Source organism: Gopherus flavomarginatus, chromosome 9 (assembly GCF_025201925.1).
Source record: "Gopherus flavomarginatus isolate rGopFla2 chromosome 9, rGopFla2.mat.asm, whole genome shotgun sequence".
NCBI classification, from domain to species: domain Eukaryota; kingdom Metazoa; phylum Chordata; order Testudines; family Testudinidae; genus Gopherus; species Gopherus flavomarginatus.
In genome coordinates, this window is record NC_066625.1 from 11,727,680 (window position 1) to 11,755,242 (window position 27,563).

At 40.6% G+C, this 27,563-nt stretch overlaps 1 protein-coding gene across 3 annotated transcripts in view; it reads left to right on the top strand.

Moving 5' to 3' along the window:
• Positions 1–27,563, top strand: part of MAD1L1 (mitotic arrest deficient 1 like 1) — a 543,068-nt gene that overhangs the window by 38,418 nt on the left and 477,087 nt on the right. For all 3 annotated transcript variants that reach the window (XM_050966318.1, XM_050966316.1, XM_050966319.1), the window contains exon 10: positions 22,633–22,719. In XM_050966318.1, coding sequence (XP_050822275.1) covers positions 22,633–22,719 — 87 coding nt within the window. The remainder of the gene's footprint in view (positions 1–22,632; positions 22,720–27,563) is intronic.

Below are 27,563 nucleotides of genomic sequence, written 5' to 3' on the forward strand. Positions count from 1 at the left end.
ATGGAGACTTGTAATATCTGGACTCTGTATTGGTGAGGGAGCGAAAGGGTATGTAGGGCACGGACATGGCTCAACAGATGCTGCTGACCAAATAATTCCGATCTCAAGTACATATGGGTATACCAGAAGTGGAATACATATAGGCAACCTACCTCAAACTTCAGTTACTGTACAGGTAAGTAACTTTATACATTTTGACTTGTTACAATAATAGAAAAATGATTTACAGACAGAAGTAGGGTTGTTAAGTTGATGGTGTCTCCTGAAATCAATCCTATTCTTGCACTTTTAGCTGAGGAGATAAAATCAGACACACAAACCTGGCTGCAAACTTGTGATCTGATTTGTTTCTTGATGCTTTCCCACCTCTCTACCTTGCTCTTTGATGCTTCATTTGATATGCTGTTAAGTGTAGTACTGTGGGTTTGCTGGCTTACACATCTGTTCTTCCAGAATTGGTGAGGAAGAGTTGCAGACTAGAAAGAACAGCCTGAAACTAGCAGGCTGAATGAAAGCAGACACTGAACTGGGTCATCTAGGGAATTATATCTGAGAAATTTGCAAAGATTTATGTTTTGAAAGCAACAATGGGAGATGATGAGGCCCCAGTGAATCTGTGTGTTTAGCAAACACCTGAAATCAATTAGTTTCCTATGATAATTTTGAAAGTGCTGACCTGGACTGTTGAAGTGAAGTGTTCAGGGCTACTGTTTTAAATTAGGATTTCTGAGGGACTAGAATGTTAAATGTGTAGAAGATGGAGCCAAGCCTTCTCAGCAGGAGGCAAATAAAACCTGTCCACAACTCAGTGTAGCCTAATCAATTACTATAGGAGGAGAGGGCAGGAATACTTGCTGTCTCTTATGCAGTCGGGTCCAGGGAGCATACCAAGAAACTTTTTTTGCACATTTAGTGTTTTTTCCTAATGGCTGCTGATGTACTGGAATATGTTTTGCAAACTTTCCTAGTATAGTCACTTAACAGTGGAACATTCTCATACTGAAGTCATGTTCTATACGAAGCAGCTTTGCAGTATGAGACTAATGAGCTCTGGAATGGCAGGTGCTAACTACCTAACATTGAAACAGTTCTTAATTTTTATTGTACCTTGTTATAAAGAGAATTTGAAACTATAGAGTTGACTCTGAGCACCATCCAGTGTATATGCCATTTTGGCCTTTCTAGAAACGTCTCCATTGTTCTTGAATCTGTCTTCTCTCCTTTTCTGGCTCCTGCTTCATTCTCAGTTCGTATCTGTTGCCCTCCTTACCCCCATCCTGATCTCTGATGATGTCAGCCTGGTTTACAAGTGCTGTGTCTTCTGATCAGTGTAATAGAAAATGGTTCTCATCATTGCTGCGTAACTTAAGAGGTCCTTTTTGGAGTTTGTAGACTGTCTTTGAAGTTGAACTCTACTTACCATTTCAGTTCTATTCCAGAAAACCTGATCACATCAGTGATATTACATGTGAGAGATCAGGCTTCCTGGAAAAGTGAAGATAGTCAGGAAAACTTTTCTCCATGGCAATGGAATATTTGGGGTAAGGAGAAATCCGAAATTCCAGATTCCCTCTCAAGACACATCCTGCTGATAGGAGAACTGAACAGTTTCTCCTTCAATGGGATCTCTTCAGCCATGGTAGGAATTGTCCCTCTGTTCCTGTTGTATACAAAAAACTTTTAAGGGAGGTCTTGGTATCCTGCCGGCTTTTCTTTGGGAGGGCAAGTGCAGAGCATCTTGCTCACTGTCTTTGACTGGAGATGTTAGTGCTTCATATAGATGTCCTGAGATGGGGACTCTACTTCTAGTCTATTCATCAATTGGCTTGGGTAATTTCCTGTGCTTCAAGTGTTGACTCAAGTTGAAAGTTGATAGTTTAATCCAGTTCGGAATTCCCTTTTATTCTGTTTGGCTAATGCATGTCCAGTTGGCCAAATTACATTTTGCAGTTGATCAGTGATTTCTGTGTGCTACTTGTATTCCCAGACTCGATGTTTTGTGGCAGCTGGTGGTTGCCTGCAAATTGAGCATCCACAGTGTTCAGGGCGACATTGATGACCTGAAACCTGCTGGTGATTAGCATCTCATTTAGTCCTGATCGCTTCCAGTGGGATTTTGGCAAGATGTCTCCTGCCTCCTGCATAGCTGAACCAGTTGTCTTGGTGACAGAGTACCTATCATCTTGTCTGTTTGGAAGTGGTTGGAATGCAGTTGGCAGTACCCACAACTGGTATATCTGAAAGTCTGTTAGTGAGAAATAGTTACTTGGCAAAAGAAAATGGTCTAACATGGTGGTGTATTTCCACATCTGACTGTGGAGAAAGTAGGACTAGGTGGCTGTGTGTACTATTCTTAATATACCTTATGATACCTTTAATGATAGAACACCGCACTATTTCTCAAATAATCCACTATAACATAATCCACATTTTTATTTAACTGTAGATGTGAAAAAACATCTTGTGATATGTTGACATTTGTATATACTTGCACTGTTTTAATTGTAATGGTTCATTATATTCTTACAAACTTATACTCTTCCATAAGTTCTTTTCTCTCTAAGGTTTTTTTTCTTATCTTTTGTTCCCATGTCCTGTACATTTTTATTTCAACCATGATGCAGCCTTACTTAAGTAAAATTCAGGGGATGTGGCAGTTACTTGTGATGCTAACATAGCTGCAAAGTAGGTGGCTTATGGATGACATACTTATAATTCTACATTGTTGTACTTAATCTATCTATAGTATATAGTTAATTGACTATCCCCAACATAGAGTACCCATTAATATAAAGTGCCGCACATGTGTATCTAAGGCTGTAAGAAGAATATGATATGTCTGAGAAATTGTGTGTCCACATAAGTAAACTATTTTCAGGCTCTGATTCAGGCAAGTGTTCCTACTTAAGGGAATTTCAGCACATATTTAAGCATATGCTTAAGTTCCATTTAAAGTTAAGCATGTGTTTAAGTGCTTACCTGAATCAGGACCTTAATGCATACACTGTAGGGGGCAGAACTAAGGTTGTGCTTACAATCTTCACGTTGCAATTTACTGACTTTGGGGAGCTTAACCATGCAGTTTTAATATTTTCTTAAGGTCTTATGTGGATTTATATAACACTACCAATTTTGTGATAATTTGCAAGAAAGAGAGAGACAGGTTCCTCGCACTAAAGAGCTTATACAAACATGACAGGAGATAAAAGTAAGGTAAATGAGATACAAAGAGATTATTGGTGACACAGACAAGAAAGGAAGTTGTTGATTAAGAAATGAGTCCAAAGGGGAGAAAGACAGTGATTGGTCGATTGGAACTCGGTATTGTTTCAAGAGGAAGAAGCAATAGGAAAAGAGGCATAAACCTGAGAGGGGGGAAAAGGAACGAGGAGAGAGGAGTAGGGAATAAGAGCGAACGAGTGAAAATGTGTTATTGTATAGCATTTTGACTTCTGCTGGGATCTTCCCTGCCTCTAAACAATGTTCCTGTGACTTTTCAAAATGGAAAACTTCTGGCAGCTCATGGGTGCATAGTAGATTTGCATATTTACATTCTTCCTACTGCTTGTACAAAGTCCACTTGTCTGTCTGACTGTGTTGGCCAGGGGATGATGGTCTACTTTTGATGTCAGATTGGGATTTAGACATGGTACATGGGGCCAGATTCATCCCTCATTGACTTTGATGTAATTACACCTGGTACAAATTTTGCCCATGATCTCTTAAAATCGTCTGTGTTTCTCTTTTCCCAGAGAGGCCTCTGCAGTCAGATCATTTTTAAACCTTTCCTGTTTATAATGGTTTGAATTTCTCACATCTGTGTGTGTTGTTGCTTGCATTTTTCATTTCTCACTCTCTCCCTGGTGAGTTTAAGGGGCTTAGCTGAAGAGGGTAGGACACAGACCCCATCATTGCTTGTTTCTCCTCTGTAACCTGCTGTGTTTGTCAGAGGCAGCTTGAGAAGAGCCCAGATCATCGTGCTGTTGTAGAAGAGCTGCAGTTCCCTTCTGTCTGAACAATAAGCTTTATACCTGTTTATACAGTAATGAACTGCTTTTGTTTCCTTCAGAAACGTGCTCTGCTGACTGGAGTGTTTCCATTTACAGACAACTCTTGCCAAATTAATTTTATTTAATTATCTCCCAGGGCTAAGCTTGAATACATTTTGTGTTAAATTCGCCATTTCTCCCTCTTCTGAATGAAATGGACTTAATATCCTTGTTAAAATCTGATTAAAGCTAAAATTGAGTTTTTTGAAGTCTGATTATCCCATGAAATGGAATTTTTAAACCTAATTACAAACGGATTTGCATACATTTCTCAGCACCATTGAAAAGAAAGTTGAAATAAATTTATTAATGAAATCCTCTTTTGCTGTCTCCTTGGGGCATGACATGATTGCAGGCAAGTGAGGGTGTGAAGGGGAAAGGAGGAGGAGAAAACCCCTCCTTCTAGTGAAAATTCTCTCTTCCCCAAGAAATTAGTTCCAGAGCAGCCCTGACCCAGTCTCATATTTATTCCTTTCTCTGTCTCATAACCGATTTGGGTAATTGATGGCTTTTCTGAGGGTGACTACACAGCTGAGCTGTTTTCATGTATTCAAAGCTTTATGCTTTTTTGAGGGGAGGCTGTAAGAGGGAGTGGGACTTGACTATTATGTTCTCTTCACCCTCTTATCTGAAGTAGCCCTGATGTGAAATCAATAAGCAGCTCCCCCTCCTTCTCTGTGGGCAGCTTTATGCATAAACATTTTTTTTAAATTAGGTAAACTGAAGGGCTTTACGCAAGTGCTGGTAAATGTGCATGTGGGATTTCAGTTTGTTTACATGCTGGCCAGGGTTGGAAGATGGAGCTTCCCTGAAGGAAATATTTATATCTCCTGTAGCTAGTCATGCTTGTTGCACTAGGAGTATGAGCATGGTCCCTCCAGTGCTAGTGGAGAACACATCTGGTTCCAACCTTCAAGGGTAGCTGCAGTTGGGAGAAAAACATACAGGGTAATGTTGGTTTTATTTTAGAGGCTAATACTTCTAGCCCCTGCCGTATTCTTTTATTTCTTAGGGCTTATCTACACTACCACGTGCGATCGATCTCAGATACCCAACTTCAGCTACGTGAACAGTGGAGCTGAAATTGACGTACTTAGATCTACTTACCGCGGTGTCTTTACTGCGGTAAGTCAATAGCTGATGCTCTCCTGTCAACTCCGCTTGCGCTCCTCGTTCTGGTGGAGTACTGGAGTCAACGGGAAAGCGCTCAGTGATCAATTTATTGCATCTATATTAGATTGCTGCCCGCCAAGTCCTTAGAGGAATTGTCCTCTTAGATGAGAGGTAGAGCCCCTGAAAAGACTTGATGTCTTCTTGGTCATGTTCCTTTGTTCTGTGGGATAGATCCAGTCGTAAGAATAATACCTGCGAATAGGCCTTTTATAACTCATACTAATCCAATGCAAAGAGTGCATTGTCTCTCTTCAGTATGCTGCAGATTTTATTCATCAGTGGTATGATGAGGCTCTTCAGGACAATTCATTATCTGAGTCCAATAATCCTGGATATATTACGTGATTGTCCAGTGAATAAAGCACTAACATTTATGCAAAGTGACTCTGAAGCAAAGGAATTTGGCTTTCTTAGGCCTTTTTTATCCTGTTTTTGGCAGTTTTGTTAATTATGAAATGTAATAGGAAATGTGCAGTACTGATCTTTCCATTCTTGAGAGACAGTGCTGAAATCAGTGGGTTTCATTAGGGAAAGCAGGGCTCAGCGGGGGAGGGAGGGCTGAGCTGGGACTGGAGAGTGCCTTTCCACTAACAGAGGATCAAGTTGAATTCCCAGTACTGCTGAAGTGGTTTGAAACACTCCTTAGTAAATAACAACAAAGTTTGGGATCCAAAGGAACTGAGAGAGGGAGGAAGCCAATGAAAGCAGCTGTGTACTGTTGACTCAAATCTGCCTACTGGTTTCATGGCAGCTTTATTTATTCATTTGTATGTGTTCTCTGCACCCATCCTAGGGGCTGCATCTGTTACGAAATTTATGTAAAACAATTTTAATGCCCACATTCCAAAATACAGATGGTCTACAATATCTCCCCAATCTCAGACAACCTCTCCCAACTGTGACCAGCCTCAGTTGGCCTCTGAGGTCCTGTGCATATGTGATGCACCCTGGCTTCAATCTTGAAAGTGTAGTATATGCCCTTCGTAGCCACACTACTAACATGCAGGAGCAGCAAGCCCCAAATCCCGGCGAGGGTTGGGTCTTAATAAGTAGGAAATGGACAGCTAGCTGAAATCCAGTCTGAAGCTCAATATTTCTTCATAGGTGAAGCTACGGTGACTGGCTCTGGAATGGCCTCCCTGCTCCCCCTCCTTCCCCCTCCCCCCCCCCCAAAAAAAGAATAGTGGGTTATAGGTGCCTTTTTATATTGTGTTTTACAGCACACACAAATCAAATCCTAATGCAGAACTTGTGTTTATGAGCGAAGAGCAGAGAAACAGCAATGTAAAGTATAAAGCAGTTAGACTCATAGACTTTAGGGTCAGAAGGGACCAATATGATCATCTAGTCTGACCTCCTGCACAAAGCAGGCCACAGAATCCTACCCATCCACTTCTGTAACAAACCCCTAACCTATGTCTGAGTTATTGAAGTCTTCAAATAGTGGTTTGTAGACCTCAAGCTGCAGAGAATCCACCATCAAGTGACCCATGCCCCATGCTGCAGAGGAAGGCGAAAAGCCTCCAGGGCCTCTGCTAATCTGCCCCAGAGGAGAATTCGTTCCCGACCCCAAATATGGCGATCAGCTAAACCCTGAGCATGTGGGCAAGACTCACCAGCCAGCACTCAGGAAAGAATTCTCTGCAGTAACTCAAATCCCACCAATGGTTTCTCTTTCTCTTTACTGGGGAGAATGTGCATCTCTTCTCTAATCCATAAATACATTTCAGATTTTATAGGCTGTAAATCTGTTAAGTTTATTAGTGCCTCCCATAGTAGCTTCAGGCATTGAAAGTGACTGAAACTTTATTATAGCAGTAAGCCAAGATGGTGTCAGAGTGCTTGTGACACCAATCCAACCCTTATCTTAATCCCAGTCACAGAAGCCTATGGCAGAGAGGTAGGGAAGTTGTAATTGCTTTTGGCTGTTCTGAACCCTGTGCTTGATGCAGGCAGCTGAGCTGACGTACGGGTTTGATGGAGAGTGAGCTGGCAAAAGGAGAACAGTAATTGCTGAAATGCTGCTGTTTACATCTTTAATGCGATTACACTCCAGCAGTTGCACTTTCTATGAATGAGTCTTTAAATCTGTTTCCTTCTGAAATGAATTATTCATTATTTGTGGGTGATGGTGATGGGGGTTTGGCTTTCACTGGAGGGTTTATTATATCCATTTAGCACTGAATGCCTTTGGCACACTCCGAGACACAGTTAGTTCCCCACCATGTGTTCTTATGTCCATCACTCTTTTTGATATCGAAACTTTCAGAGTACATAATGCAAACTTTTTTATTTTTTGGGAATAGAATGCTGTGGTGCTTGATCTGTAGTACTAGGCGTAAAACGACACAAGGATTTCATTTAAATTGATGCATGCTGATGAGATGAAGTCTCTACTGGCATCTTGAGTTGGAGGATTTGGCACTAGAAGGCATGGAATTGGGGTTCTATGGAGTGGATGCTGTGGAGATAAGGCAGAAGTTTGGAACTAGATGGGTCTTCTGCCAGTGGGGCTGATGTTTTGTGCCCTGTAGTGAAGAGAAGAGGTTAGGGGGCTGGTAAGATTTCTGTGGTTTGTAGCACTGGATTGGGAATTGCTCCTGTCCCATCCTGGGGGTCATGTTGGGTGTTCCAGCACCTCGCTACAAACTCGGACGCTTCTCTGGTTCCGCTTTCTATTCTAGAGATTTGACCCAGTGTAATAGTGCTGAAACTCCTGCATTAGATCTTGCTGAGTCATTTTACATTCACCAATGCTGATGTACTAGTGGGCTTGCATAAAACTTTTGGGTTGAGCGATTATTTGTCCTTCACTCTGAATATTAGGTTTTTTGTAAACTTTAAAAAAAAAAAAAAAAAAAAAAAAAGTCAAGCGAGACCATTATTGCATTTGTTTAAAGTTCTGAAAGCTTTTTTTAGCTAAACAGTTCAAAGAGTGCATCTCACTAATCAGAGGAATGTTCTTGCATCCCTGGGGTGGTCACACTGTTTTAATTGGAACTTGGGCTTCTTTGAAGTCCTTTTAATCCTCCCTGAGCTGGAGGAGATGGTTTGAAGGCAGCTACTGTAAATCTGAAATTTCTTCATTTTATTTACATGTGTCTGGGGATGTATGTAATTCATTTTCCTGAAGTTATTCAGCTGAATTGTCGGCTTGTGGACAGTTGAGCGAGAACAGTACTTTGATTAAGTCAGAGGCCTGAGACTGATGGTGGAGCCGCGCTCATTGTGAGAGGTTGTGTGCACAGTGTTTGTTAAAACCAAGACCTGACAAATGGGCTGTGAATGGCCAATGAACAAAGTGGGGAGCAGCGTGGAAACCATGCAATAGCTGAACAGGAGGTTAAGGCCGTGCAGAAACCTGAAGTCTCAAGTTGAGGCAGGATAAAATGGTAGACTCCTAGAATGCACTTGAAGGGAGGGTCCTTTGGTTAAAGCATTGGTCTGAGATTTGGGAGACCTGAGTTCAGTTTATGGATTATGACACACACCTTTCAGGTGACGGTGGGAAAATCACATAATCTCGCTGCCTCAGAGGATCCCCCTCTATAAAACAAGATGAATTCCTTTCTCTCACCCTTTGTCTGTCTTGTCTATTTAGATTGCCCCTTCCCCAAAGAGCTGACAGTCTTACCTAGATGTGGGTGTTGTACCTAGCACATGGGGCCCCAATTTCAGCTGGAGCCTCTAGGTGCTACCATAATACAAATAACTATGCAACAAATATGCCACTGATCTATGCCAACAGCTTCCTTAACTGTTGTCTGTTTGTTGTTGTTTTTGTTCCACTGTTGATAAATAACAAACAATGGCACAAGCCACTGATTCTTCACATTTCCGTAAGGATTCTTACCTGTTTGCTGAAACCAGCATGATTCATGTTCTGTCACCACCAGTGGTGAAACACCTGTTGTTACAAACCTTAAAGTAGTCTGTATGAGTTGAAACAGCTTTTAATTCATAGCAGCAGTGGGCTTAATCCCATTCCCCTACCTGAAAATATCCTAGCACCCCATTTAAACCCACATAAGCACTCTATTCTTCTTTCTAAGTCTAATTTCCCCATGACTAAAAAGTCATTGGATGAGTTTTAAAAAAGAAAAGATTTTTCCAAGTTAATGTAGCTTTAACTAAAATGGTAGCGCCAACTCCTGTTGAAAATGGCAGTTCTAGCTGTGAGACAGAAGAGGTATGTGATTATAATTGGATGTAAATAAGAATAATACGGGAGATGCCAAATAATTTCTTACGAAATGACTAAAAAAATAGTGTAGACTCTCACAAGGACCTGCAGACAGTCATTAATAATAGTTCCTTTTGCCCCAAGGTCAGGGATTTTGTGCTACTGCCTGCTAATATGCAGGTCTGAAAGGAGTCTAGGAACACATTATGATCAGTAAAAACTATGAAAAGAATGCAAAACTTAAGTAAATGAGTTTATTTTACAAGGATTATCTCAGGCAAATATTAACAATGCCAAACCATAAGTACTGTGAAATCTATAAAGTAGACAATCAAATGCACGTTGCATGTCAGTTGCCAGTTTGAGTTACAGTAGTTAACTCCCTTTGCTATCAGAGAGCAGCTCTTAGAAGAATAATACTCTTGTAATCTATAACTTGAGGTCTTTCTGCCGTGGTATATTCCCTCTAGGGAAAAGTTGTGACAGAATGATGTATGTTTGATACAGGAGTTTTATCTTAAGAAGAATTCTACTTGCTCTGTCTTGCCCTTCTAGGTTCATCCAAATAACAAGGTCTTATCCATGCTATTCTGGAATTTAACAAAACAGTCTGGGCCTAATGCACTAATACTTGATCTTTAGGCCTTCTCTAGATAATCCTAGTTGCTGCCTGAACAATAATTTCCATGTGAAATAACTGATGTTAAATTATAGCAATACCTTGTGCACCCATCAGGTCAGTCAAGTGATCTGCCTTCAAAGTTGTTCTTCTGTAGCATAAGGCAGGTATTGTCAAATGTCTTGGGAAGTATCTTTGCACAGTAGCACCATCAGAGATTCCATAGAGTTGCTTGAGCAACTGTAGGAGAATCTAGTTCCTTGCAGCTGTTTGTCATTGTCTTCCCTTTGGTTAATTTGAAGGTTCAGGAGTTAAATTTCCCAGCAGCAATCCCTCCTCAGAACCTGTAATTCCATAATGGTTCTCAGGCTAGTGGGAGTGGGCTCTGTTTACTGGCTTCTATCCACTGGTTTGAGATCTGGAGAGAGTGACTTTCATGAATGGTTCCCATTTAGTGGCATAACCTGATAGATGATGGTCTTGCAGATGCACAATTTCACCATATTCTGACTGGCAGGAGGTTATCCTGGTCATTTATCCCAGTTGTTGGCCGAGGGTCTTCCAAAGGTGTTCTAACGGCCCTCTATTCTTTGAATGGTTGGACTCATTTGCATATGTATGTCTAGAATTCACTTCCAACTGATATCTTCAAATTCATTTTGTTCTGGGGTTTTCATATACTATTTTTTGCTCACAATAATCCAAGTATCCTGAAAAATATCCTTTGCTGGGGTATCGATATGGATAGTTTTTATAGTTCTGTTGATTCTAGATCTATTCTTTAAATTTTTCTGATGGAGCTCTCTAATAATTATTTAGCATTTTCCTTTAACATACCTCTGAGTTGTCACAAAGATTGTTCTGAGCCCATATATCACACTTGCACTTTATAGGCTTGATCGAGCCTATTGCATCAGTCTGTTGTGTGATTGGCTTAATACACGCAGTCAAATTTAGAACTTTATGAGTAACTTCCATAGTGACTTCACCATGAAATAGTATACACCAAACATTGAGCACTTTCTTCTACTTTGGCTGTTTCTTTTAATTAATTAAATATTTTACATGAGCTCGTATTTTGTAAAAGTGGTATTGACTGCTGCTATAGTAGATTTTACAAAGAAAAATAATTTAATTAAACAATAGAGCATTGCATTATTCACAGCGTTTATATTTCATGTTAGAATCTTAAGGATAATAGGTGTAAGTTCCCACAGTGCAAGAATATCCTTTCAGTATCAACATTAATAAATATTAGGTTTGCTAGATTAAATTGCAAGTTCAGGAAAACATTTACTCCTTTTGTTGCAAAGATTTTGCTAATATATATTACTCCAGAAGTGGCAGTGACCACTCTAGATAATATTGTATGATATGTCATTCCAATCCCCTGGAATCAGGCACTAATAACTTTCTGAAATGTCCAGATTTTGAGCTGAAATTTTCCAGACGTGATTTATAACAGGCGTTGAACTTTTGGAAATTTGAACGAAAATAATTGTTATCTACAGAGTTCATTTTAGAACCTTTGAAAAAATATAGGGCAAAGCTTATAGTCTCAAATTTACTAAAGCCTAGGATTGTCCTTAATACTGAAAGATCCTTCATGGACCTTACCATACATTTTTTCATACAAAACTAAGTTGTGATAAATCCTGGTCAGTGATAAATCCTGGTCAGTGACAAATGGAAAAAGACTGGGGAAAAAACAATCATGCGTGCGGGTGCTATCTCGATGTAACAGGAATTTTGCTACATATTCTGTGGGAATGCTCTGGGGCTAATGGTGTATCCCAGGATTTCCTACACCTCCCCTCTCCCCCACAGCTGTTCGTACTGAGAGCATTTCCAAGGGCTTTGTCCCTCATTGACCCCCAAATACACTGGATTCTCCCTGCTTCCCTAATATTTAAAGAAAAAATGCTGCAGAGATGGAAGGCCTCATACATTCTCATGCAGAAAATAGTTGAATTAAGAACTGTTTTATCTGGCAGATTGAGAAAAGATAGCATACAAATGACTTGAGAAGTTTGAAAACATAATCTTTATTCCTTGACGTGTATGATCAGTGATCTCTTGTTTACACTGTAAGCCATGTATCACACTTGCACTTTATAGGCTTGATCCAGCCTATTGCATCAGTCTGTTGTGTGATTGGCTTAATACACGCAGTCCTATTTGAATAATCCATAATGTAACACTCTCATTTGGGTCTCTGGAACAATGCGTAGTGAAGTGTGATAGTTAGGGCTCTGAGTCTGTCACAGAGATTGTGGATGTCATGGATCCTGTGACTTTCCGCGACCTTCTTGACACTTGACGGCCAGTGTGGATGACGCCCAAGCAGCTGGTTCTGGGGCTAGCCACACCAGAGGCTGCTGGAGCGGCCCCGCACACAGCCACACCAGTTGCTGCTCTGGTGGCTCCTGGCAGTGATCCCTAGTTGGCCGACCAAAGCAGCCGCAGTCTGTGGCCCCAGACAGCGCAGCCATGGCCCCCGGCAGCTGGTAATGCTGGCTCCAGGTGCCTCCCTCCCAGCAGTGCCCCCCCGCCCCGACACCTCCACCCAGCAGCACACCCCAGGCCCTCCCCCAAATTAGTCACAGGTATTTTTAGTATGGTCACAGGCTGCAAATTTTTGTTTATTTCCTGTGACCTGTCCATGACCTTTACTAAAAATACTCATGACTAAATCGTAGCCTTAGTGACAGCATATGCTGCTATCAGGACTTATTGTCTGATGTTTCATAATATTTTAAAATTCCAAAAAACTGTTTCTTCTTGTGATGGTTTAGGGGTGGGGAGGAAACATCAGGAATCTAGAAAACTATATTTCTGGATGCTTTATAAATACCAGGGAGAAGTGAAGAATTTAGAGTCAGCAGTATTTTTTTAATTATTCATGTAATAAAGCATTAGCTTCTGTGCTGAAAAATCAAAACCCATTCACTTAAACAGGGAGAAAAGAAGAGTTGCCCCCGTCACACTTACTAGTCAACTCTGTGTGCTGGAACCCTGGTAATGTGAAACAGCAGAGCAATTAAAGGGCGCTCCTGTGGGTTAGCAGTACTACAAATTAAGCTTATATGTGGATGTGCTTGTCATTATTAAGAGCTGGAGTCTATTCCTCATTTCCAGCAAACTTATCTGTGTAGTTACTTAATTGGAATAAAATCTGTATAGTGATTTAATTGGAATAAATCTAATCTCTTGAACATCTCCATAAGGTTAGTTAAACAACCTGTTTACACATTCTCACCTCAGAGGGTACAGAAAACATACCATTTCGGGTTTAAAGCTTCAAGTTAACTTTGATTGTCAATGAAGTCCATTCTTGATATCACTAAAGCGAATCCTTAGGAGAGACAGATGTCAATGACTCTCTTTTCTCTAAATTTGAGAGTGACAATGAATATAGCCTCCGGCATTACATACCTCCCAGGAATTCTTCTTGAACATGAAAGTAGGCTTCCCAGGAGCTACATAAAGCCAGAGGCAATATTCACTACTTAGCAAGGGAAAGAACAGTGGATATCTGGTGAAATAGGCACTGTTGGACCTCTCAGCAAATTCTTTAGAGCCAGGCTAACAGTTTGTATGAGTCTCCTGGATTTGTGCTTGTATCATCTGCCATGTTCCCTCTGCCATCTGGCCAGATGGTTCCAGCTATTAGAATACATCACTGCCAGTTTGGCTGCAGAGAGATCTGGAAGCCTATAGTGATGACTTGGCTGAGCTGCATCCTCTTTGAAGGACAAATTTCTTATTCATTGCAGCCTGAAGAGCATTGTAATCCTGCCTAAACATTTTCAAATCTAACTTTAACAGCTCTGCGTTTCTTTCCCTGTGGGGCACCTCAAAACTGAAGATTGGATGTCATGTTATGTGGAGTGCCATGACTTCCATGTTGAAGGCAAGCATCATTGACTTCGTTGTTCTTGAGAATAAAGAGAAAACGTTGCAATCTTTATCATCAGTTGTGTTCTGTAGTACACAACAAAATATAGCATTGTGCCTTCTTTAGGACTGTGAAGCTTTTCACTTGCAGGGCGCGTTGACTTATACAATGTGTGTTCTTGCTGAGTTTTGTGTTCCACCCTTTTATGCTTGACATTTGAACACAATGACCAAAAAATAGGATGCTTCAATAAAAAGCAAATAGTGTGTAGCTCCCTATTCTTTAGCTTTTTTTCCAAAATGAAAGACTAAGCAGATGCTGTTAACCCTGGCATATACTGAAGGCAGGACTGAAACACAGGAGACCAGTTGTTGGGATGCCCATATTGATTTAACTTGTGGGATGTGGGGAAAAACTGTTTCAGTCTAAAATCTGATGCTGAGTAGAATCTCTCTCAGCCACTTGTCTGACTCTTGTTCCCAAATTATGCATTTTTTGGTTCATTGGTGCTTTTGTACTTGGTCCAGCAGAGAGTTAGCAGTTAATGGTCCTTATGTTTTCCAAGAGTCTTGCTAAAACACTTTCACACAAGTGAGTCCCTTTCCTGCTCCAAATGGTTAGCCAGACTTTCAAATGCTGGATTTATAGATGAATTCAGTTTTCACTTTTGCCAGAAGGAACTGAATTTGCTGATACTACTGTCCAAATATGGAGAGCATTTTCTAGATGAAGAGACCTCTAGACGTTGCGATTGCTTGTGGCTCCCTCTTTCTTTCAGACTAGTACTATTCCATTCACTGCTCTGTCCCCCCTCCCCCTTCTTTTTTTAAATGCAGAAATATTAAGCATGTGAAGACTTGTCACCTTTGATTGTGCTGGAGATCCAGTAGGAGGCATAAGTTTAGGTGTTTTGTGAGTTCTTAAAATCTTAAATTTGAAGATGTGACATTTTCCCTTATTCAGAATATAATCAGGCTGGTTTTAGTGCTGAAAAGTGCCAGTATAGACAGCACTTTATCGCTGGGAGCCCTGATCCTGACGATAACGCTATCACCGCTCGTTCGGGATTTTCTTTCTTTCTTTCTTTTTTTTTTTATCACTGGGAGAGCTCTTCCTCGGCGATAAACCGTGTCTGCACTAGCTGTGTCACAGCGCTGCCATGGCTACGCTGTAACATGGGCACTGTAGACATACCCTAAAAATCCTTTCCTACCTCAACTTTCAGTTCACTCTTCTTGTGAGATTGCCACGTTACTGTCAGATGTCAGAGGCCTGGTCTACACTTAGAAATTTTGGAACATTGGTTTACACGTAAAAATCTGATCAAACTAGCTATGATACTTGGGGCTGTGAAAAATTTCATGCCCTCAGTACCGTAGGTAGGTCGACCTCATTCCCCACTATCAGGGCCGTAGCAACAAAGAACGTGGCCCCCTCCGAACATATGTCCGGGGCCCCTTACAATGCAGAAACTGGAATGCAGTATTTATTTTATACAATATACAGGGTTCATATTATGTATACATAGGCCTACAGTGTACATATATTCTGTATTTACGCAAAGCGCTTCTTTTGAGCCTTGTTCTCCGCAAATTGGTTAATCAATGCGTCATAGTCCAGAGATCTGGCAATCTTGTTTTCGACTGAGATAACTGCAAGCGCAGAAAGCCTGTCATCTGTCATGGTTGAGCGCAGGATATTCTTGATCAGTTTCATTCTGCTGAAGCTCCTTTCAGCACCAGCGACAGTAACTGGTGTGGTCAGAAGAATTCTGATGCAAATGAAAAGATTTGGATATATCTCCTGAAGGCTGTTCTTGTATATGTACGTTAAAAAATTGTTTGCCATGACAAGTCCTCTCTCTTTCTCGATGACATAAATAAAACGATTCAATTCCATTTTTCATTCTGCTGCGGTGGGCCACGTGCAACAATGTCACACACTTGCCTCTCCGATTATTATAGACGGCCAATCTCCTGGATCATCAGTCAGTGGTTCAGATTCAGATACTTCTTTCCCGGCAGCAGCTGGAATATCTGTCACAGTTTGTTTGGTAGAACAACTGTCTTCACCTTCGACCTCACTTGAAGCACTTCTGGATACTTCTGGATACGATTCGTCGCTGCTAGCGCTGTCCGTTTCATGTGCCTGTACCTGTACGTTGGATTGCAGCGCAAAATACGTTGACAACTTTGGAATTTTTTCAAGTTCCTTCTCGGCATCTTTTGCTGCCTTTCGTTTACTAGCTCCGCTCTTATACATTCTCTTAGACATCACAAAGCACGCTTCTGCGTTGGAAACGATAAAAAACTAAACAACTAAATTAATAACATTTATCTGCCGACCGCCGTTATGAACGCAAATACACATTCTTTGAATGGGTCCAACTAAAATTCGAAACTAACCGACAGACAACTGATGTAGCCAATAGCATTATGATGTATCATAATGACTTCATGGTTTTGCCAGTAAAACCGACATGGATTGTGCAATAGCGTCAATAAATGTCACTTACCTAGTTATACCTTACATTTTTTTTGCCACTTTTAGGTGCCCCCTTCCTTGCGGGGCCCCCTCTGGTCGGAGGGTGCTCGCTACACCTCTGCCCACTATAGGCACAGCTAGGTCAACAGAAGGCTTCTTCTGTCAACAGAGTTGCTGCCGCTTGGAGAAGCAGATCAACTACATTGACAGAAAAAATCCTTCTGTCTGTGTAAGACACGTATACACTATAGTGTAGACATGGTCATAGTTTTCCAGCCGGGAAAGAACCTGGATTTCAAAATGTAAAAGCAGAAGAAGAAAAAATTTTTTTTGTATAGTGTTGGAAATCCTTTCATGATGCCTTGAAAGAAAGAAAAGAAAGAAAGACGCACAAACCAAACCTTTTTTATTTTGCAAGTGCCTTTAAGGGGTGAGATCATTAGCAGGGTTTAGGGATTTGATGAAGAGAAGCAGTAGTGCCTGGTAATCCGTTTCTAATGTTTACTTCTGTTAACAAGCGCTCAGTGATTATCTTTTGTCAGTAACTGTGTTCTAGTCTGTTGAATAGTCACTGTTTTATACTACCTTGTGGAAGTGTTTTTTGTTTTTTTTAAAATGGATTAAAATAAAGTTTTGTGCCAAAAGTTTGGGCATGCCTTGCTTCAAATCAACATGATTTCAAATTAGTGAGTTGCAGAACCCAGAATGTATATCTGTATTCCTGCAGAGTTAAAGCAATATGCAGAAATGTTGCACGAAGAGACTTTAAACCCATTATGCATGAGCAAAAATCACTACTTGAGCATTTTAGTACAGTGCACTGCTTTGATAAGAATCACATCCATGCCAGATGATCTGAGTCTTATAAGCAGCTGATTCTTACAAGCTGTGTATTTTAGTTAGTATAAGAGTGATTTTGTCCCAGTGGTTTTGATCACTGTATGTGGTTGATTCTTATATCAGTGATTCTTATAAATGGAGTGCATAGTATTATACAAATGTAAATATCTTGGTAGCTTCAATAGTTTATTTAAGAACCAAATATCTAAAAGGCCTCAATCCTCAAAACACAGTAGCCTAAATTTTTTTTTAAACAATTTAGTCTTATTTTTGCTTTGCACATCCATAGCTAAAGAGTAACTTCAAAGATCTAACTCAAGTCAAATCTTCTCCCTTTGCTATATGACTTTGAAACACCTGCAATAAGATGTGGATGTTCCAATAAATTTTAAATTAAAAAGCATTTTATCCAATTTTACTTTTTTTAAAACCAAAAAAGGTTAGCACGTAGGTTGTTTATTGAGTCTCAGCTCAATGCTTTTAAAAACAGCTAGTTCTAAATGCCAAAGTATTGGAGTTTATAATGGAAATGCTAATAGCCTCTTTACTAAGACAGCACAACGAAGAAACTTCTTGGCAGTTTTCTACAAAATTCCAGTTGAGTGCATGAAGAAAACTGTGGCATAATGTTTGCCAGTGGAAGCCTGAAAGCTCATTGACTGAAGCAGAGTAACTTGGATGGGCATCCCATTAAGTTAATTTTTCACTTCATTTGAGCAGTTGTGGATTTTTTTTAATCATTATTGAATTGCTCCTTTTCAAATTATCTGTACTTCAAAGAAAATCAGAGTGCTTTGTTTAAGTGTAATTTTGTCTCTTGACTTCCTTACTCCAGCTCTAAGCCTTGCTGGGCTAATTTGTACCTTAGGGCAAAAACCTTGTTTCTAAATTGGTATCAAATGCTCCTGACTGTTTGGTTATTGCTTCCCAGACACTGAAAAGGAGGACTTTGCTTTGAGGTTTATTGCAGAAGAAGATTTGATCTCTGAGGGGGGGAAAGCAGCATCCAGATTTCAGTTCCTTGCATTTGGCTCAAGAGTCAGACAGGAGTTGAATGACTGGAAATCAAAGACTGCCTGCTTGGAGTCTTTTCATTTGCCCTTCTGTCCATTCTTTATAGTCATTTAGTGGATGAGTAAATACTAACAACCTTGCATCCCAAAATCGGGTCACTGAGTCTGTGTATATAGTTGTGCAATTCAGTCAAACTTGCATTGTGGAAGCACAGGTCTGAGTTCTCCATTATTCTGTGAAAAATCCTTGTCCATGAGTTTGCGCTAGGTACATATTACACAATGTGAGGAATGGCCTGTTCCGTATGCATGCCTGGGAAAGACTGGGGATAAAGCGGGGAGAAACGCTAGATGCTTTAACTTCTTTGAAGTAGCACTGGATGCTGGGAAAATATGGATATGAGGTTGGTTGCTAGTTTCACAAGGCAGATCCTTACAGAATGATCTGGCTGATTCTCTAATACTCACTGGTATGAACTGCGTTATAGTTACTGGGTGATGGTATGTTCAGTGAGGCTAATGAAAACGCTTGAGGCAAACAAACACAGGAGCATTCAGTGGGTACTGGGATGCTGACAAGTAGTTGCCATCTTTTCATTCACCACTATTTCCATAAACCTCTGAAGAGAGAGGACCATTTACATCAGTGAAGGTCCATTTCTAGTAGAGTGAAATGTGGGCTCTGACCTGCCCTGTTCGGTACCAAAGCTGGGCTGGTTTAGTTTCATTGCATGTGCGTATGTTTAAAAAGCAAAGTGGGAAAAGTGTGAGGAGTTTGGCTTTGATAACCTAAAAGGCACCTTATGTGACCTGGCTGGAATTTTGATGTGAATAGTTTTTGGAATCCGTAATAAAGGTGTGACATAGTTGATTACTTGCAAGAGCCTGGTTTTATTACCTGGCTCCCGTCATATGTTTAAGTTTTTAGAAAGCTAATACCCCTGTTACATGGCAGAAGGTAATATCTATTAACTTAATTGTCAATCTTCACACTCCGTCTTTTAAATCAAATGCTAGTAAAACATGTCAACCAAAAATAACCACAAACCCCAAAGCAGCCAGTTAATAAAACTAGGTTGGAAATTAGATTGTTGACCTGAACCCTGTGACAGAGGAGGATGATTTGGCCTCTGATTGGAAATCTGTTGGCAGCTGCTATCTCTGAACATCATTGATTTTCTGATCACTTTCCATTAAAAGAACTTGTTTTGCAGTTGCTTATAAGTTTCCCAAACTTTAACTGAAATCTTCCATGCTGGGAGTCTGCCTACAGCTGATTTTTTAAGTTTCAGCAAAAATATTTCAGGCATTTCTCAGAATGAACTTAGAGAACTTTTTGTTTTGTTCATGTTAAAAAATTCATACAACTGTTTCACTGAGAAGTTTTAGTAATTTGGAGCAGGGACTCAGAATTTGGCAGCAGTGGTCACCTGCTGTCAGGGATTTGCCTTTTGCCATTCTTGTGAAAATCTGTCCACATTTGGATGAGATGTAAGCCTCTGAGAACTGCAGATCACATATGTTGCAATGACTTGTTAGTATTTGGCAGCTGAATTCTCTGAGGATTCTGCCTGCACTGAAAATGCTTCATTCACTTAAAGCTCTGTGTTGAACAGCTTGAGCATACACCTTCCTCACAGAGCATGCTCCATCCTAGGGCTGAGCAGAATTTTCCCTATAATTACTCTTCCTCATTGTTGGGGTGCTCTAGTGCTGGGCACCAGAACTAAGAGCCAGGAGATGGTCTCTCCTAGTCTGTCAGAGCTCCCTGTGCTGGTTCCAAGGCAGCACAGAAAAAGATGCAGCCTGTCTGAAATAGAGAAGGGTGATGAGCTGGTGGGGAGACTGAGACAAGAGCTGTGCTGAAGATCTAAAGGTCACAAAGTTTTTGTGCTTGGTACAGGAGTAACTGGATGAAATTCTCTGCCCCATGTCATCCAAGAGGTTAGCTGATAAGATCTAATGGTCCTTTCTTACCTTAAAAATCTATGAATGAATTAACTTTGCTAATGCAAATGCAATATGGCTCCACATGATGAAATTTCTGATTTTAGGTTAGCTTTTTATAAAAATAGTGTAGTACAGAACACATGCATACAACCTGCCTCTCCTAACATTAAAAAGAACATTAAGATTACAAAGGCAGGTGCTCAAAGATTAGAAAATTCCAGAATAAAGGTTGCCTTTACAAATGTGATTCATCTTCCTTGTGTTTATGCATTGTGATAATCTGTAATTACTTGATCACATACTATATTTTCCACATTGGTTTTTTTTTGTATGTAACACAACAAATAATTTGCCCTCTAATTGGTCCATCTTTTTAATTGTTTAAATTTGAATGTGTTAGCTTGCATACAAAGATCCGTAATGATCAAGAGTCTCACTTTGCACCTGATTTCTTGAAACTGTGTCTTTCCCAGGTGACATTTTTGTATGGTATGAATGCAGAAAATGTTTGAATAGACAAGTTTAGATTACAGTGGTGATTTATCCTGGATATACAGCTAGCATTGTAACTTTGCCAGTGGAAACATCTACTGCAGGCCGGCAAATCTGCTATTAGGGGGATTTGCATGGATGCATCGTATCCCAGTATCAGGCAGGGGTACAAATAGTGGCTTACAGCATTTTTGCCTGTCTACAGTGTAGGGGTTTACACTGGAGACTTGTCACTGATGGCTGAAATCCCAGAGTAGACAGGGCCTTAATATGTAGGTTTACAGACTCGTCTTTCTTGGTTCCCCTCCCTTCCTCTCTTTTTCTGCCACTGGAATGAATGTAGATCTTCAGTGTGTCTGAACCTGCCACATATGTGCATGTGGAGGATTTCAGTCTCTCTTGATTTCTCTGCACTGCTCCTTGTTCCCATTAAATCTTGGAAGTGCTGTCATCCCCGATCTCTCACAGGTTCTCTATCTCATTCCTTTCCAAGTTGGGAGATTCAGATGGCTTAATTTGCTCCATTTTTGCCAAAGGTATAGTTTACTTCTGGCGCCATGTAATATGTGTGATATGTAGGAGTTCTGGTAAGACACTTTATTTCCTGGCCTTAGTTACAAGACCTGCGTCAGGGTTTCAAAATATTATATCCTTGTCATATGACAGGGGTTCATGTCTGCTGAGTTTAGTGAGTTCTGTTACGGAATCACCACTAAGGATAGGGGAGGTAGTGGAAAGGAGAACATAATTGGTTTGCATGAAAGCAAATTTCCCTTGTCAATTGTAATTCCCCCTGCCTTACTCTTTTCTGTTTATTCCCACCCCAGCCCAGGACTTTCTAGGTAGACAGTGGGGAAAGACAATCAGCATTTCTTGTGAATTGGATCAGAGTCCCAGAGGCTGAAGCCTGGTTTTTGCAGATTGGAATTTAGAGAACTGAATAGCAAATAACCCATCAAGCTAGAGGAAAAGCAGTCTTTGCTATTAAATCTATTTTCCTTCAGATTATGGGAGCAAGTGAATTCAGCTCTCCACCATTTACTCACATCTGTTACCCTGTGACTCTCCTGCATGCAGCACTGGAAATAGGTGCAAAGCCTTTAACTTCAAAAACAGTGCTTACTCGATGTATTAAACTGTCTCTCTTCTCCTCAAGCTCAGCTGCGTGAGCTAGCCTGACGTGTTCCATCCAGTAGAGGGCAGTGCTGCTCAGTGTATCAGAACCTTCTCCGCTTGCAGGCTGAAAGATTCATTTTCTGCCTCTTTTAGTCAGGAATTGAAATTCATTTACTTTCTTGAGTTTTAAAAAGTAAACCAAGCAGAATCTGCGTTCTTTGGTTATCTTGAATGTTTAGTCGATTTGGCAACACTGTTAAGTGAATTCTGGTTCTTGAGACTATTTTTGGTATAAAATCACTGTACACCATCTACTTCCACTGTGCTGTAAAAAGACTGTCTTTATAGCATGCATTTTCCTATAGCATACGTGCTCATTGGCCATATAAATAGAAGGAGCTGTGTCTTTAGGAGATGTTCTGTGGCATTTGGTACAGGCAGAGATCATTGAAATGCACTTTTTGGCAAACGCTCTTCTCAAGCAGGGAAATTTAGCTATCTTAGGATAGGAAATGCGGTCTCTTAGACCCTAAGGTGAAGTGATGGGGCTGATGCCCACTTGATTGGAAGGGGGTGAATTAGAGTGCAGCAGGTGCTTGATGTTCTAATGACTACAACTGGCTGTGCGTGCTTGACAATACACAAACCTGTGGTAGTTCAGCTGTTGTAATGGACTGTGGCAGCCTTAGCCTATAGCAACAGTCTTGTCTGCCTCTCTGTCATTCTTTTATTATGGTCATGTCTGGGACTTAATTGGTCAGGCACTGGCATGTCTATGTTCGTTAACTCTTCCCATTATTGTTTTAATTGTTTAGGACCCCTGATGATCTCTCACGGCAGATTGTTGCCCTGCAACAGAGGGAGCTTGTTCTGAAAGAGCAGAACTCTACCATCACAAACAGGTAGGTGCTGCCAACAGAGAATGTTGTGTTGCAGGAATTTGTTAGTTGTAATACAAATAAACAGAAAATAAAAGGCTGCAGTCCCAGATACTTTTTGTACTTGCTGCTCTTCATTTTGTCCTACTGCCTCCAAGAAACCTTCTGTACCATTGTCTTTACTATCCTGATGGTGAAGGTTACATTTGTGACTGTGACTTAAAGGAACGCCATATATTTTGGAAGGGTCTTGGGGACTGGAGATATAGAAATGTGTGTGGAGCACTTTATCCGTGCTTACTTCCTAGGCTGAAATGATTTCAGGGTGCAAATGCAATGTGAGCTGCTTTCCCAACCTTTCTCACCAGTAAAAGGGATATTAAAGCTAAACTGACCAGTCACCTGGATGTAGAGTAGGATTAAGAATCCTTGGGTCCATGTGACTGTGATTAGGCTAGTAGAAAAGATCACTTCAAAGACTTGGAAATTTGTCTTGATGGGTGATGGGGAAAGACTTTGAATTTCTGGCTTCAGCTAGTGGCATTCTGACAGTAGACTACTCTTAGACATTCAGAGGAGCCTGGGTTACTGCACCTTCGGCCCTCTTCCTGAATTTGGGTTTGAGAGTGTTTTTTGCAAGCTAATTTGTTGTCATATTATAGCTGATATAAAATTATCCAGACTCTGCCACCATAACTGGACTGTATAGGCACTGTGATATTTTGCACTGATGTGGGAACGAGGGAGATATAACCAGTGCAACACTGCTTCTTGCACCTTAATATATAGAACTGGTTTCAGAGGGACATGTTAATTCTGTTTTTTTGATTACTGAGTCTGGTCAAGCCAGGCTGGCCTGAGGACCAATATCCTGAGATTTCTGCAGGAAATACTTAAAGATCTGGTTCCTTGAAGTAACTTTGTTTGACTCCGTATCCGGCTAGATCATTTGGGTACGTCTTCACTACCAGCCGTATCGGCGGGTAGCAATCGATTTCTCGGGGATCGATATATTGCGTCTCATCTAGACACAATGTATCGATCCCCGAACGCGCTCCTGTCAACTCCAGAACTCCACCAACGCGAACAGCGGTAGCAGAGTCGACGGGGGAGCCGCGGACATCGATCCCGCGCCGTGAGGATGGTAGGTGACTCGATCCAAGATATTTCGACTTCAGCTACGTTATTCACGTAGCTGAAGTTGCATATCTTAGATCGATCCCCTCCCCTAGTGTAGACCAGCCCTCTAGATCAAAAGGCATGAATTGTATATTTTGCTTCTGACACTCAGAGAAGGTAAAGGATGTGTTTTCAGTTTGTTTAACCCTTCCTGGAGATATGACATGAAGGGAAAGAATTTGCTTTAACTTTGGAATTGCAGAAGTTGTTGTCTTGATTCTAGCATCCCACGCAGACTTAACTATACCTCATTCAGTAGTGGGCCTGTGATGACATCTTATCATTGATTGAACTCTTCTGTTGAGATTATTACTTATTTTGTAAAGAGCCACAATCATGCACCAGGACCCAATTGATCTCGACACTGTACAAACACAGAATAAAAATACAGTCCGTTTCCCAAAGAGCTTACAAACTATGCAGTGACTTGAGTTCTTTGTTCTTGAACGCTCTCCGGAGACCTGCTGACTATACCGTTACTGCTGCAGCCAAGAGTAAAAAAGTGTATTTTGATGCAATACAACCTTTAGGTGTTTCATAAGAGGACTGAGTTTGTTTGCCAGGCTGTCTCTGTTTACTTTGCAGGCTGAGATGGTTACAGGTGGCAATATTTTTTAGCATGGCTACTCATTGCAAGAAGGAAATGTGATTCTGCTGTCGAGTGTGCTCTCACCCTCAACCCATGTGCTCTCTCTCTCCTGTTTCCCAAGCTATTGCGTTTCCTTGAATCCACATGTCTGTTCTTGTTAGAAGCAATACCGCAACATGTAGCTAAAAGGTTTTTTGTGTTTGTGGCTGTGTGTGTTGCCAAGGTGTTGGCTGAGATGTCCAAGCAACAGACATGTCTGTGCCCTCCCTTACTAATGACATGCAGGATTCAAGCAGGGCAATAAAAGCTTAGTATAAATACTCTTTAAGTACTACTGAAACTGTTTAGCTAATTGTTAAAATTATTAACCCAGGGTAAAATCCCCTGGATGCAGCCAGCTAAATTGGTTCATAGTTTGTTGTCAAGAAGCTTAAAGGGGAAAGCCAGTTTGATATCTTTTAAAAAACAAAAACAAATGACCAAAGTAAAAATAAAAATAGTGGTGGCAATGTTTAACAGTTATTGATTTTGGAGGCTGCTGCTCACAGCCTGCCAGAGAAAATGATTTTGTCTAATTTATTAATCGCCAGGAGGAATTTTTTTGTTGAGAAAACAGCTCTTTGGAAGTGCCTGTTCATGCTGGTCACAATTGGATCAATTTAACTTAAAAACAAAAACATGATCAAAATTACTTTTTTATTTTCAAAGGCGCTTTCAAATGAAACAGGCAGTAAAAACTGGCTCAAATTAAAACTTTAAAAATCTTCTAAGACACAATCCTGTGAGTTCAGTTTCTAAAACTGACAAGTTCTCCTTTCTTCTGTCTAACGTTTTATTCTGTCTTAAAATACAGGCAATCAGGTACGTTCTAAAATCTTCCATTACAGATTATTTGAATGTTCCCAGGAGAAGATCATGAGTCTCTGACAGTAAAGTGCTTTTTAAGAAAGCAAATCTGATTTTTCTTTTTCCTTGAACGACATCCAGAATCAGCTGATTATCTATTCTTTTATTATTTGTTTCCTGTAGTGTCCAAAATGTGCATATGTAATACAATGGCCTAGTGTGTGTGATCATGACTCCCTCTAGTGGCTGGTCCCAATAATTATGCAGCCTTCTACTGTCTCACTACTAAAGTAGTTCTCTTTTAGCTTTAGTGGTAGGGTCTTGGGTTTTTGGTGCTGAAGGGGTTAGAGTTGAGCCTGCTGACAAATGTTACCTGCATATGCATGGGCCTAGGAACTGCAAAAACATCAAGGAAGGCAGGTCCCTGTTCCAAAGAGTTTTGATGAGTTTTCTCAATAATTGCTAAGAGAATGATTTTGGGACCTCTGCTGCCTGGATATTTAGGAAAATCATGGCCAGAAGTCAGCATCCTAATCTCTTATGGGTAGTGGAGCAGGAAATCACTTATAAGCCCAATTTCTGTATTGTTATGGTGAGAGATCTGATGGCCTACAGAAGAAGGTTGAGTTTAAGGTGTGGTTAGTGATGAAATTACCTGCTCATGGATTTATTCCTCTTTAGTGTATCTAACTTTTTCTCCTTAGTACCATTGGTGTAAGAAAGGGCTTTAATAACTAACTGATCAGCAACATCCCACTTGGAGCATGGCAGCACTTTCCAAACGACTTTTACTCATGTGATCCCATCTGCATATTCATTACGTCTGGATATGTTTGGTGAAGGTGCTATTGATGGTGGTTGAGTTTTATGGAATAGCTTGTGTGAACTTTTACAATACTAGTATGCTCATAGTATAATTTTTTTCCTGATGCTCATAGTATAATTTTTACTGGTATTTTATTTTGATTGGGGGAATCTCCTCCCACCTTCCCTGTATACTGATTATTGTAGACATTTTTCAATTTGCTGTTCATCCTGAAGTCGGACAAACAGCCCTCACTTTCCTTTTAATGGAGAAGATCTGACTGCTAATGTAGTTGAGTATGAGCAGGACTGGGCTTCAGAAAACAAACCAGGCATGGAAATGATGGAATGGGGGTAATTTGCTACACGCGATTACATCTTCCCTGCAGAACTGGAGAGAAGATTTTGCTCTATATGGAGCCTGTTTTTGTTGGGTTTGCCCTGGGAGATTTAGAAAGAGGAGGGTGGAGAGGAAGGGAGAAGACATGGGTTAAATGTGTACACAATAGCATATTGCATCTCTGAGGAATGAACAGACCAAATCAATTTCATTTAGCACTTCCCTTGAATTTCTATCCCTCTAGTTCTATAGCAGGGGTTCTCAAACTGGGGGTTGGGACCTCTCAGGGGTTCGCGAGGTTATTACATGGGGGAGAGGAGTCACGAGCTGTCAACCTCCACCCCAAAGCCCACTTTGCCTCCAGCATTTATAATGGTGTTAACTATATTAAACAGTGTTTTTAATTTATAAGGGAGTAGCACTCAGAGGCTTGCTATTTGAAAGGGGTCCACCAGTAAAATGTTTTTGAGAGCCACTGTTCTATAATGCTCCTGTGGTGCCAGTGTTTCCATTATTAAAAAAATAATAAAAGGCCACTGTACCATAAAAGGTTATGGTAACATTACAGCGCTGGTTTAGCGTTGATTTTTCTGGCTTTTGGGAGTGTAAGCACAGCCAGTGCTTTGTGAAACTTGTTGTATGTCAGTATTTCAGGGAACTGTAGAGAATAGGTTATGATGCAAATCATATATACGACACTACCTAAGTAAATTGGGGCACTTGAGACACACAGAACCATACGCCAGAATTTCCTGATCTGTGAATTTGTCAATTTTTTTTGACGGTGCGTTGATTTTTTGCTTGTCTGAATTATATGGAGACTCTCAGAGGTTGCTAACATTTGCTAGGTAGGAGAGGAAAAGTCCTCCTATAGTGGTAGTGGTGAGGAGAAGGAGAGGGTCGCTGCCACTCTTCCACTGGGCACATTAACTACAGCAAAAAAACTACTTCAGCACTGCCGATTAATGTAGCAGAAAGCGCCGTTAATAGCGCATGATGGAATCTCACCTCCATTTTGGAACGTGTCCCTGTGAGTTGTGTAAATAGAGTAAATTATACTTTAGATGGCAGCAGCAGGAGGTATTGTGGAGCCTGGGTAGCTGTAGAATA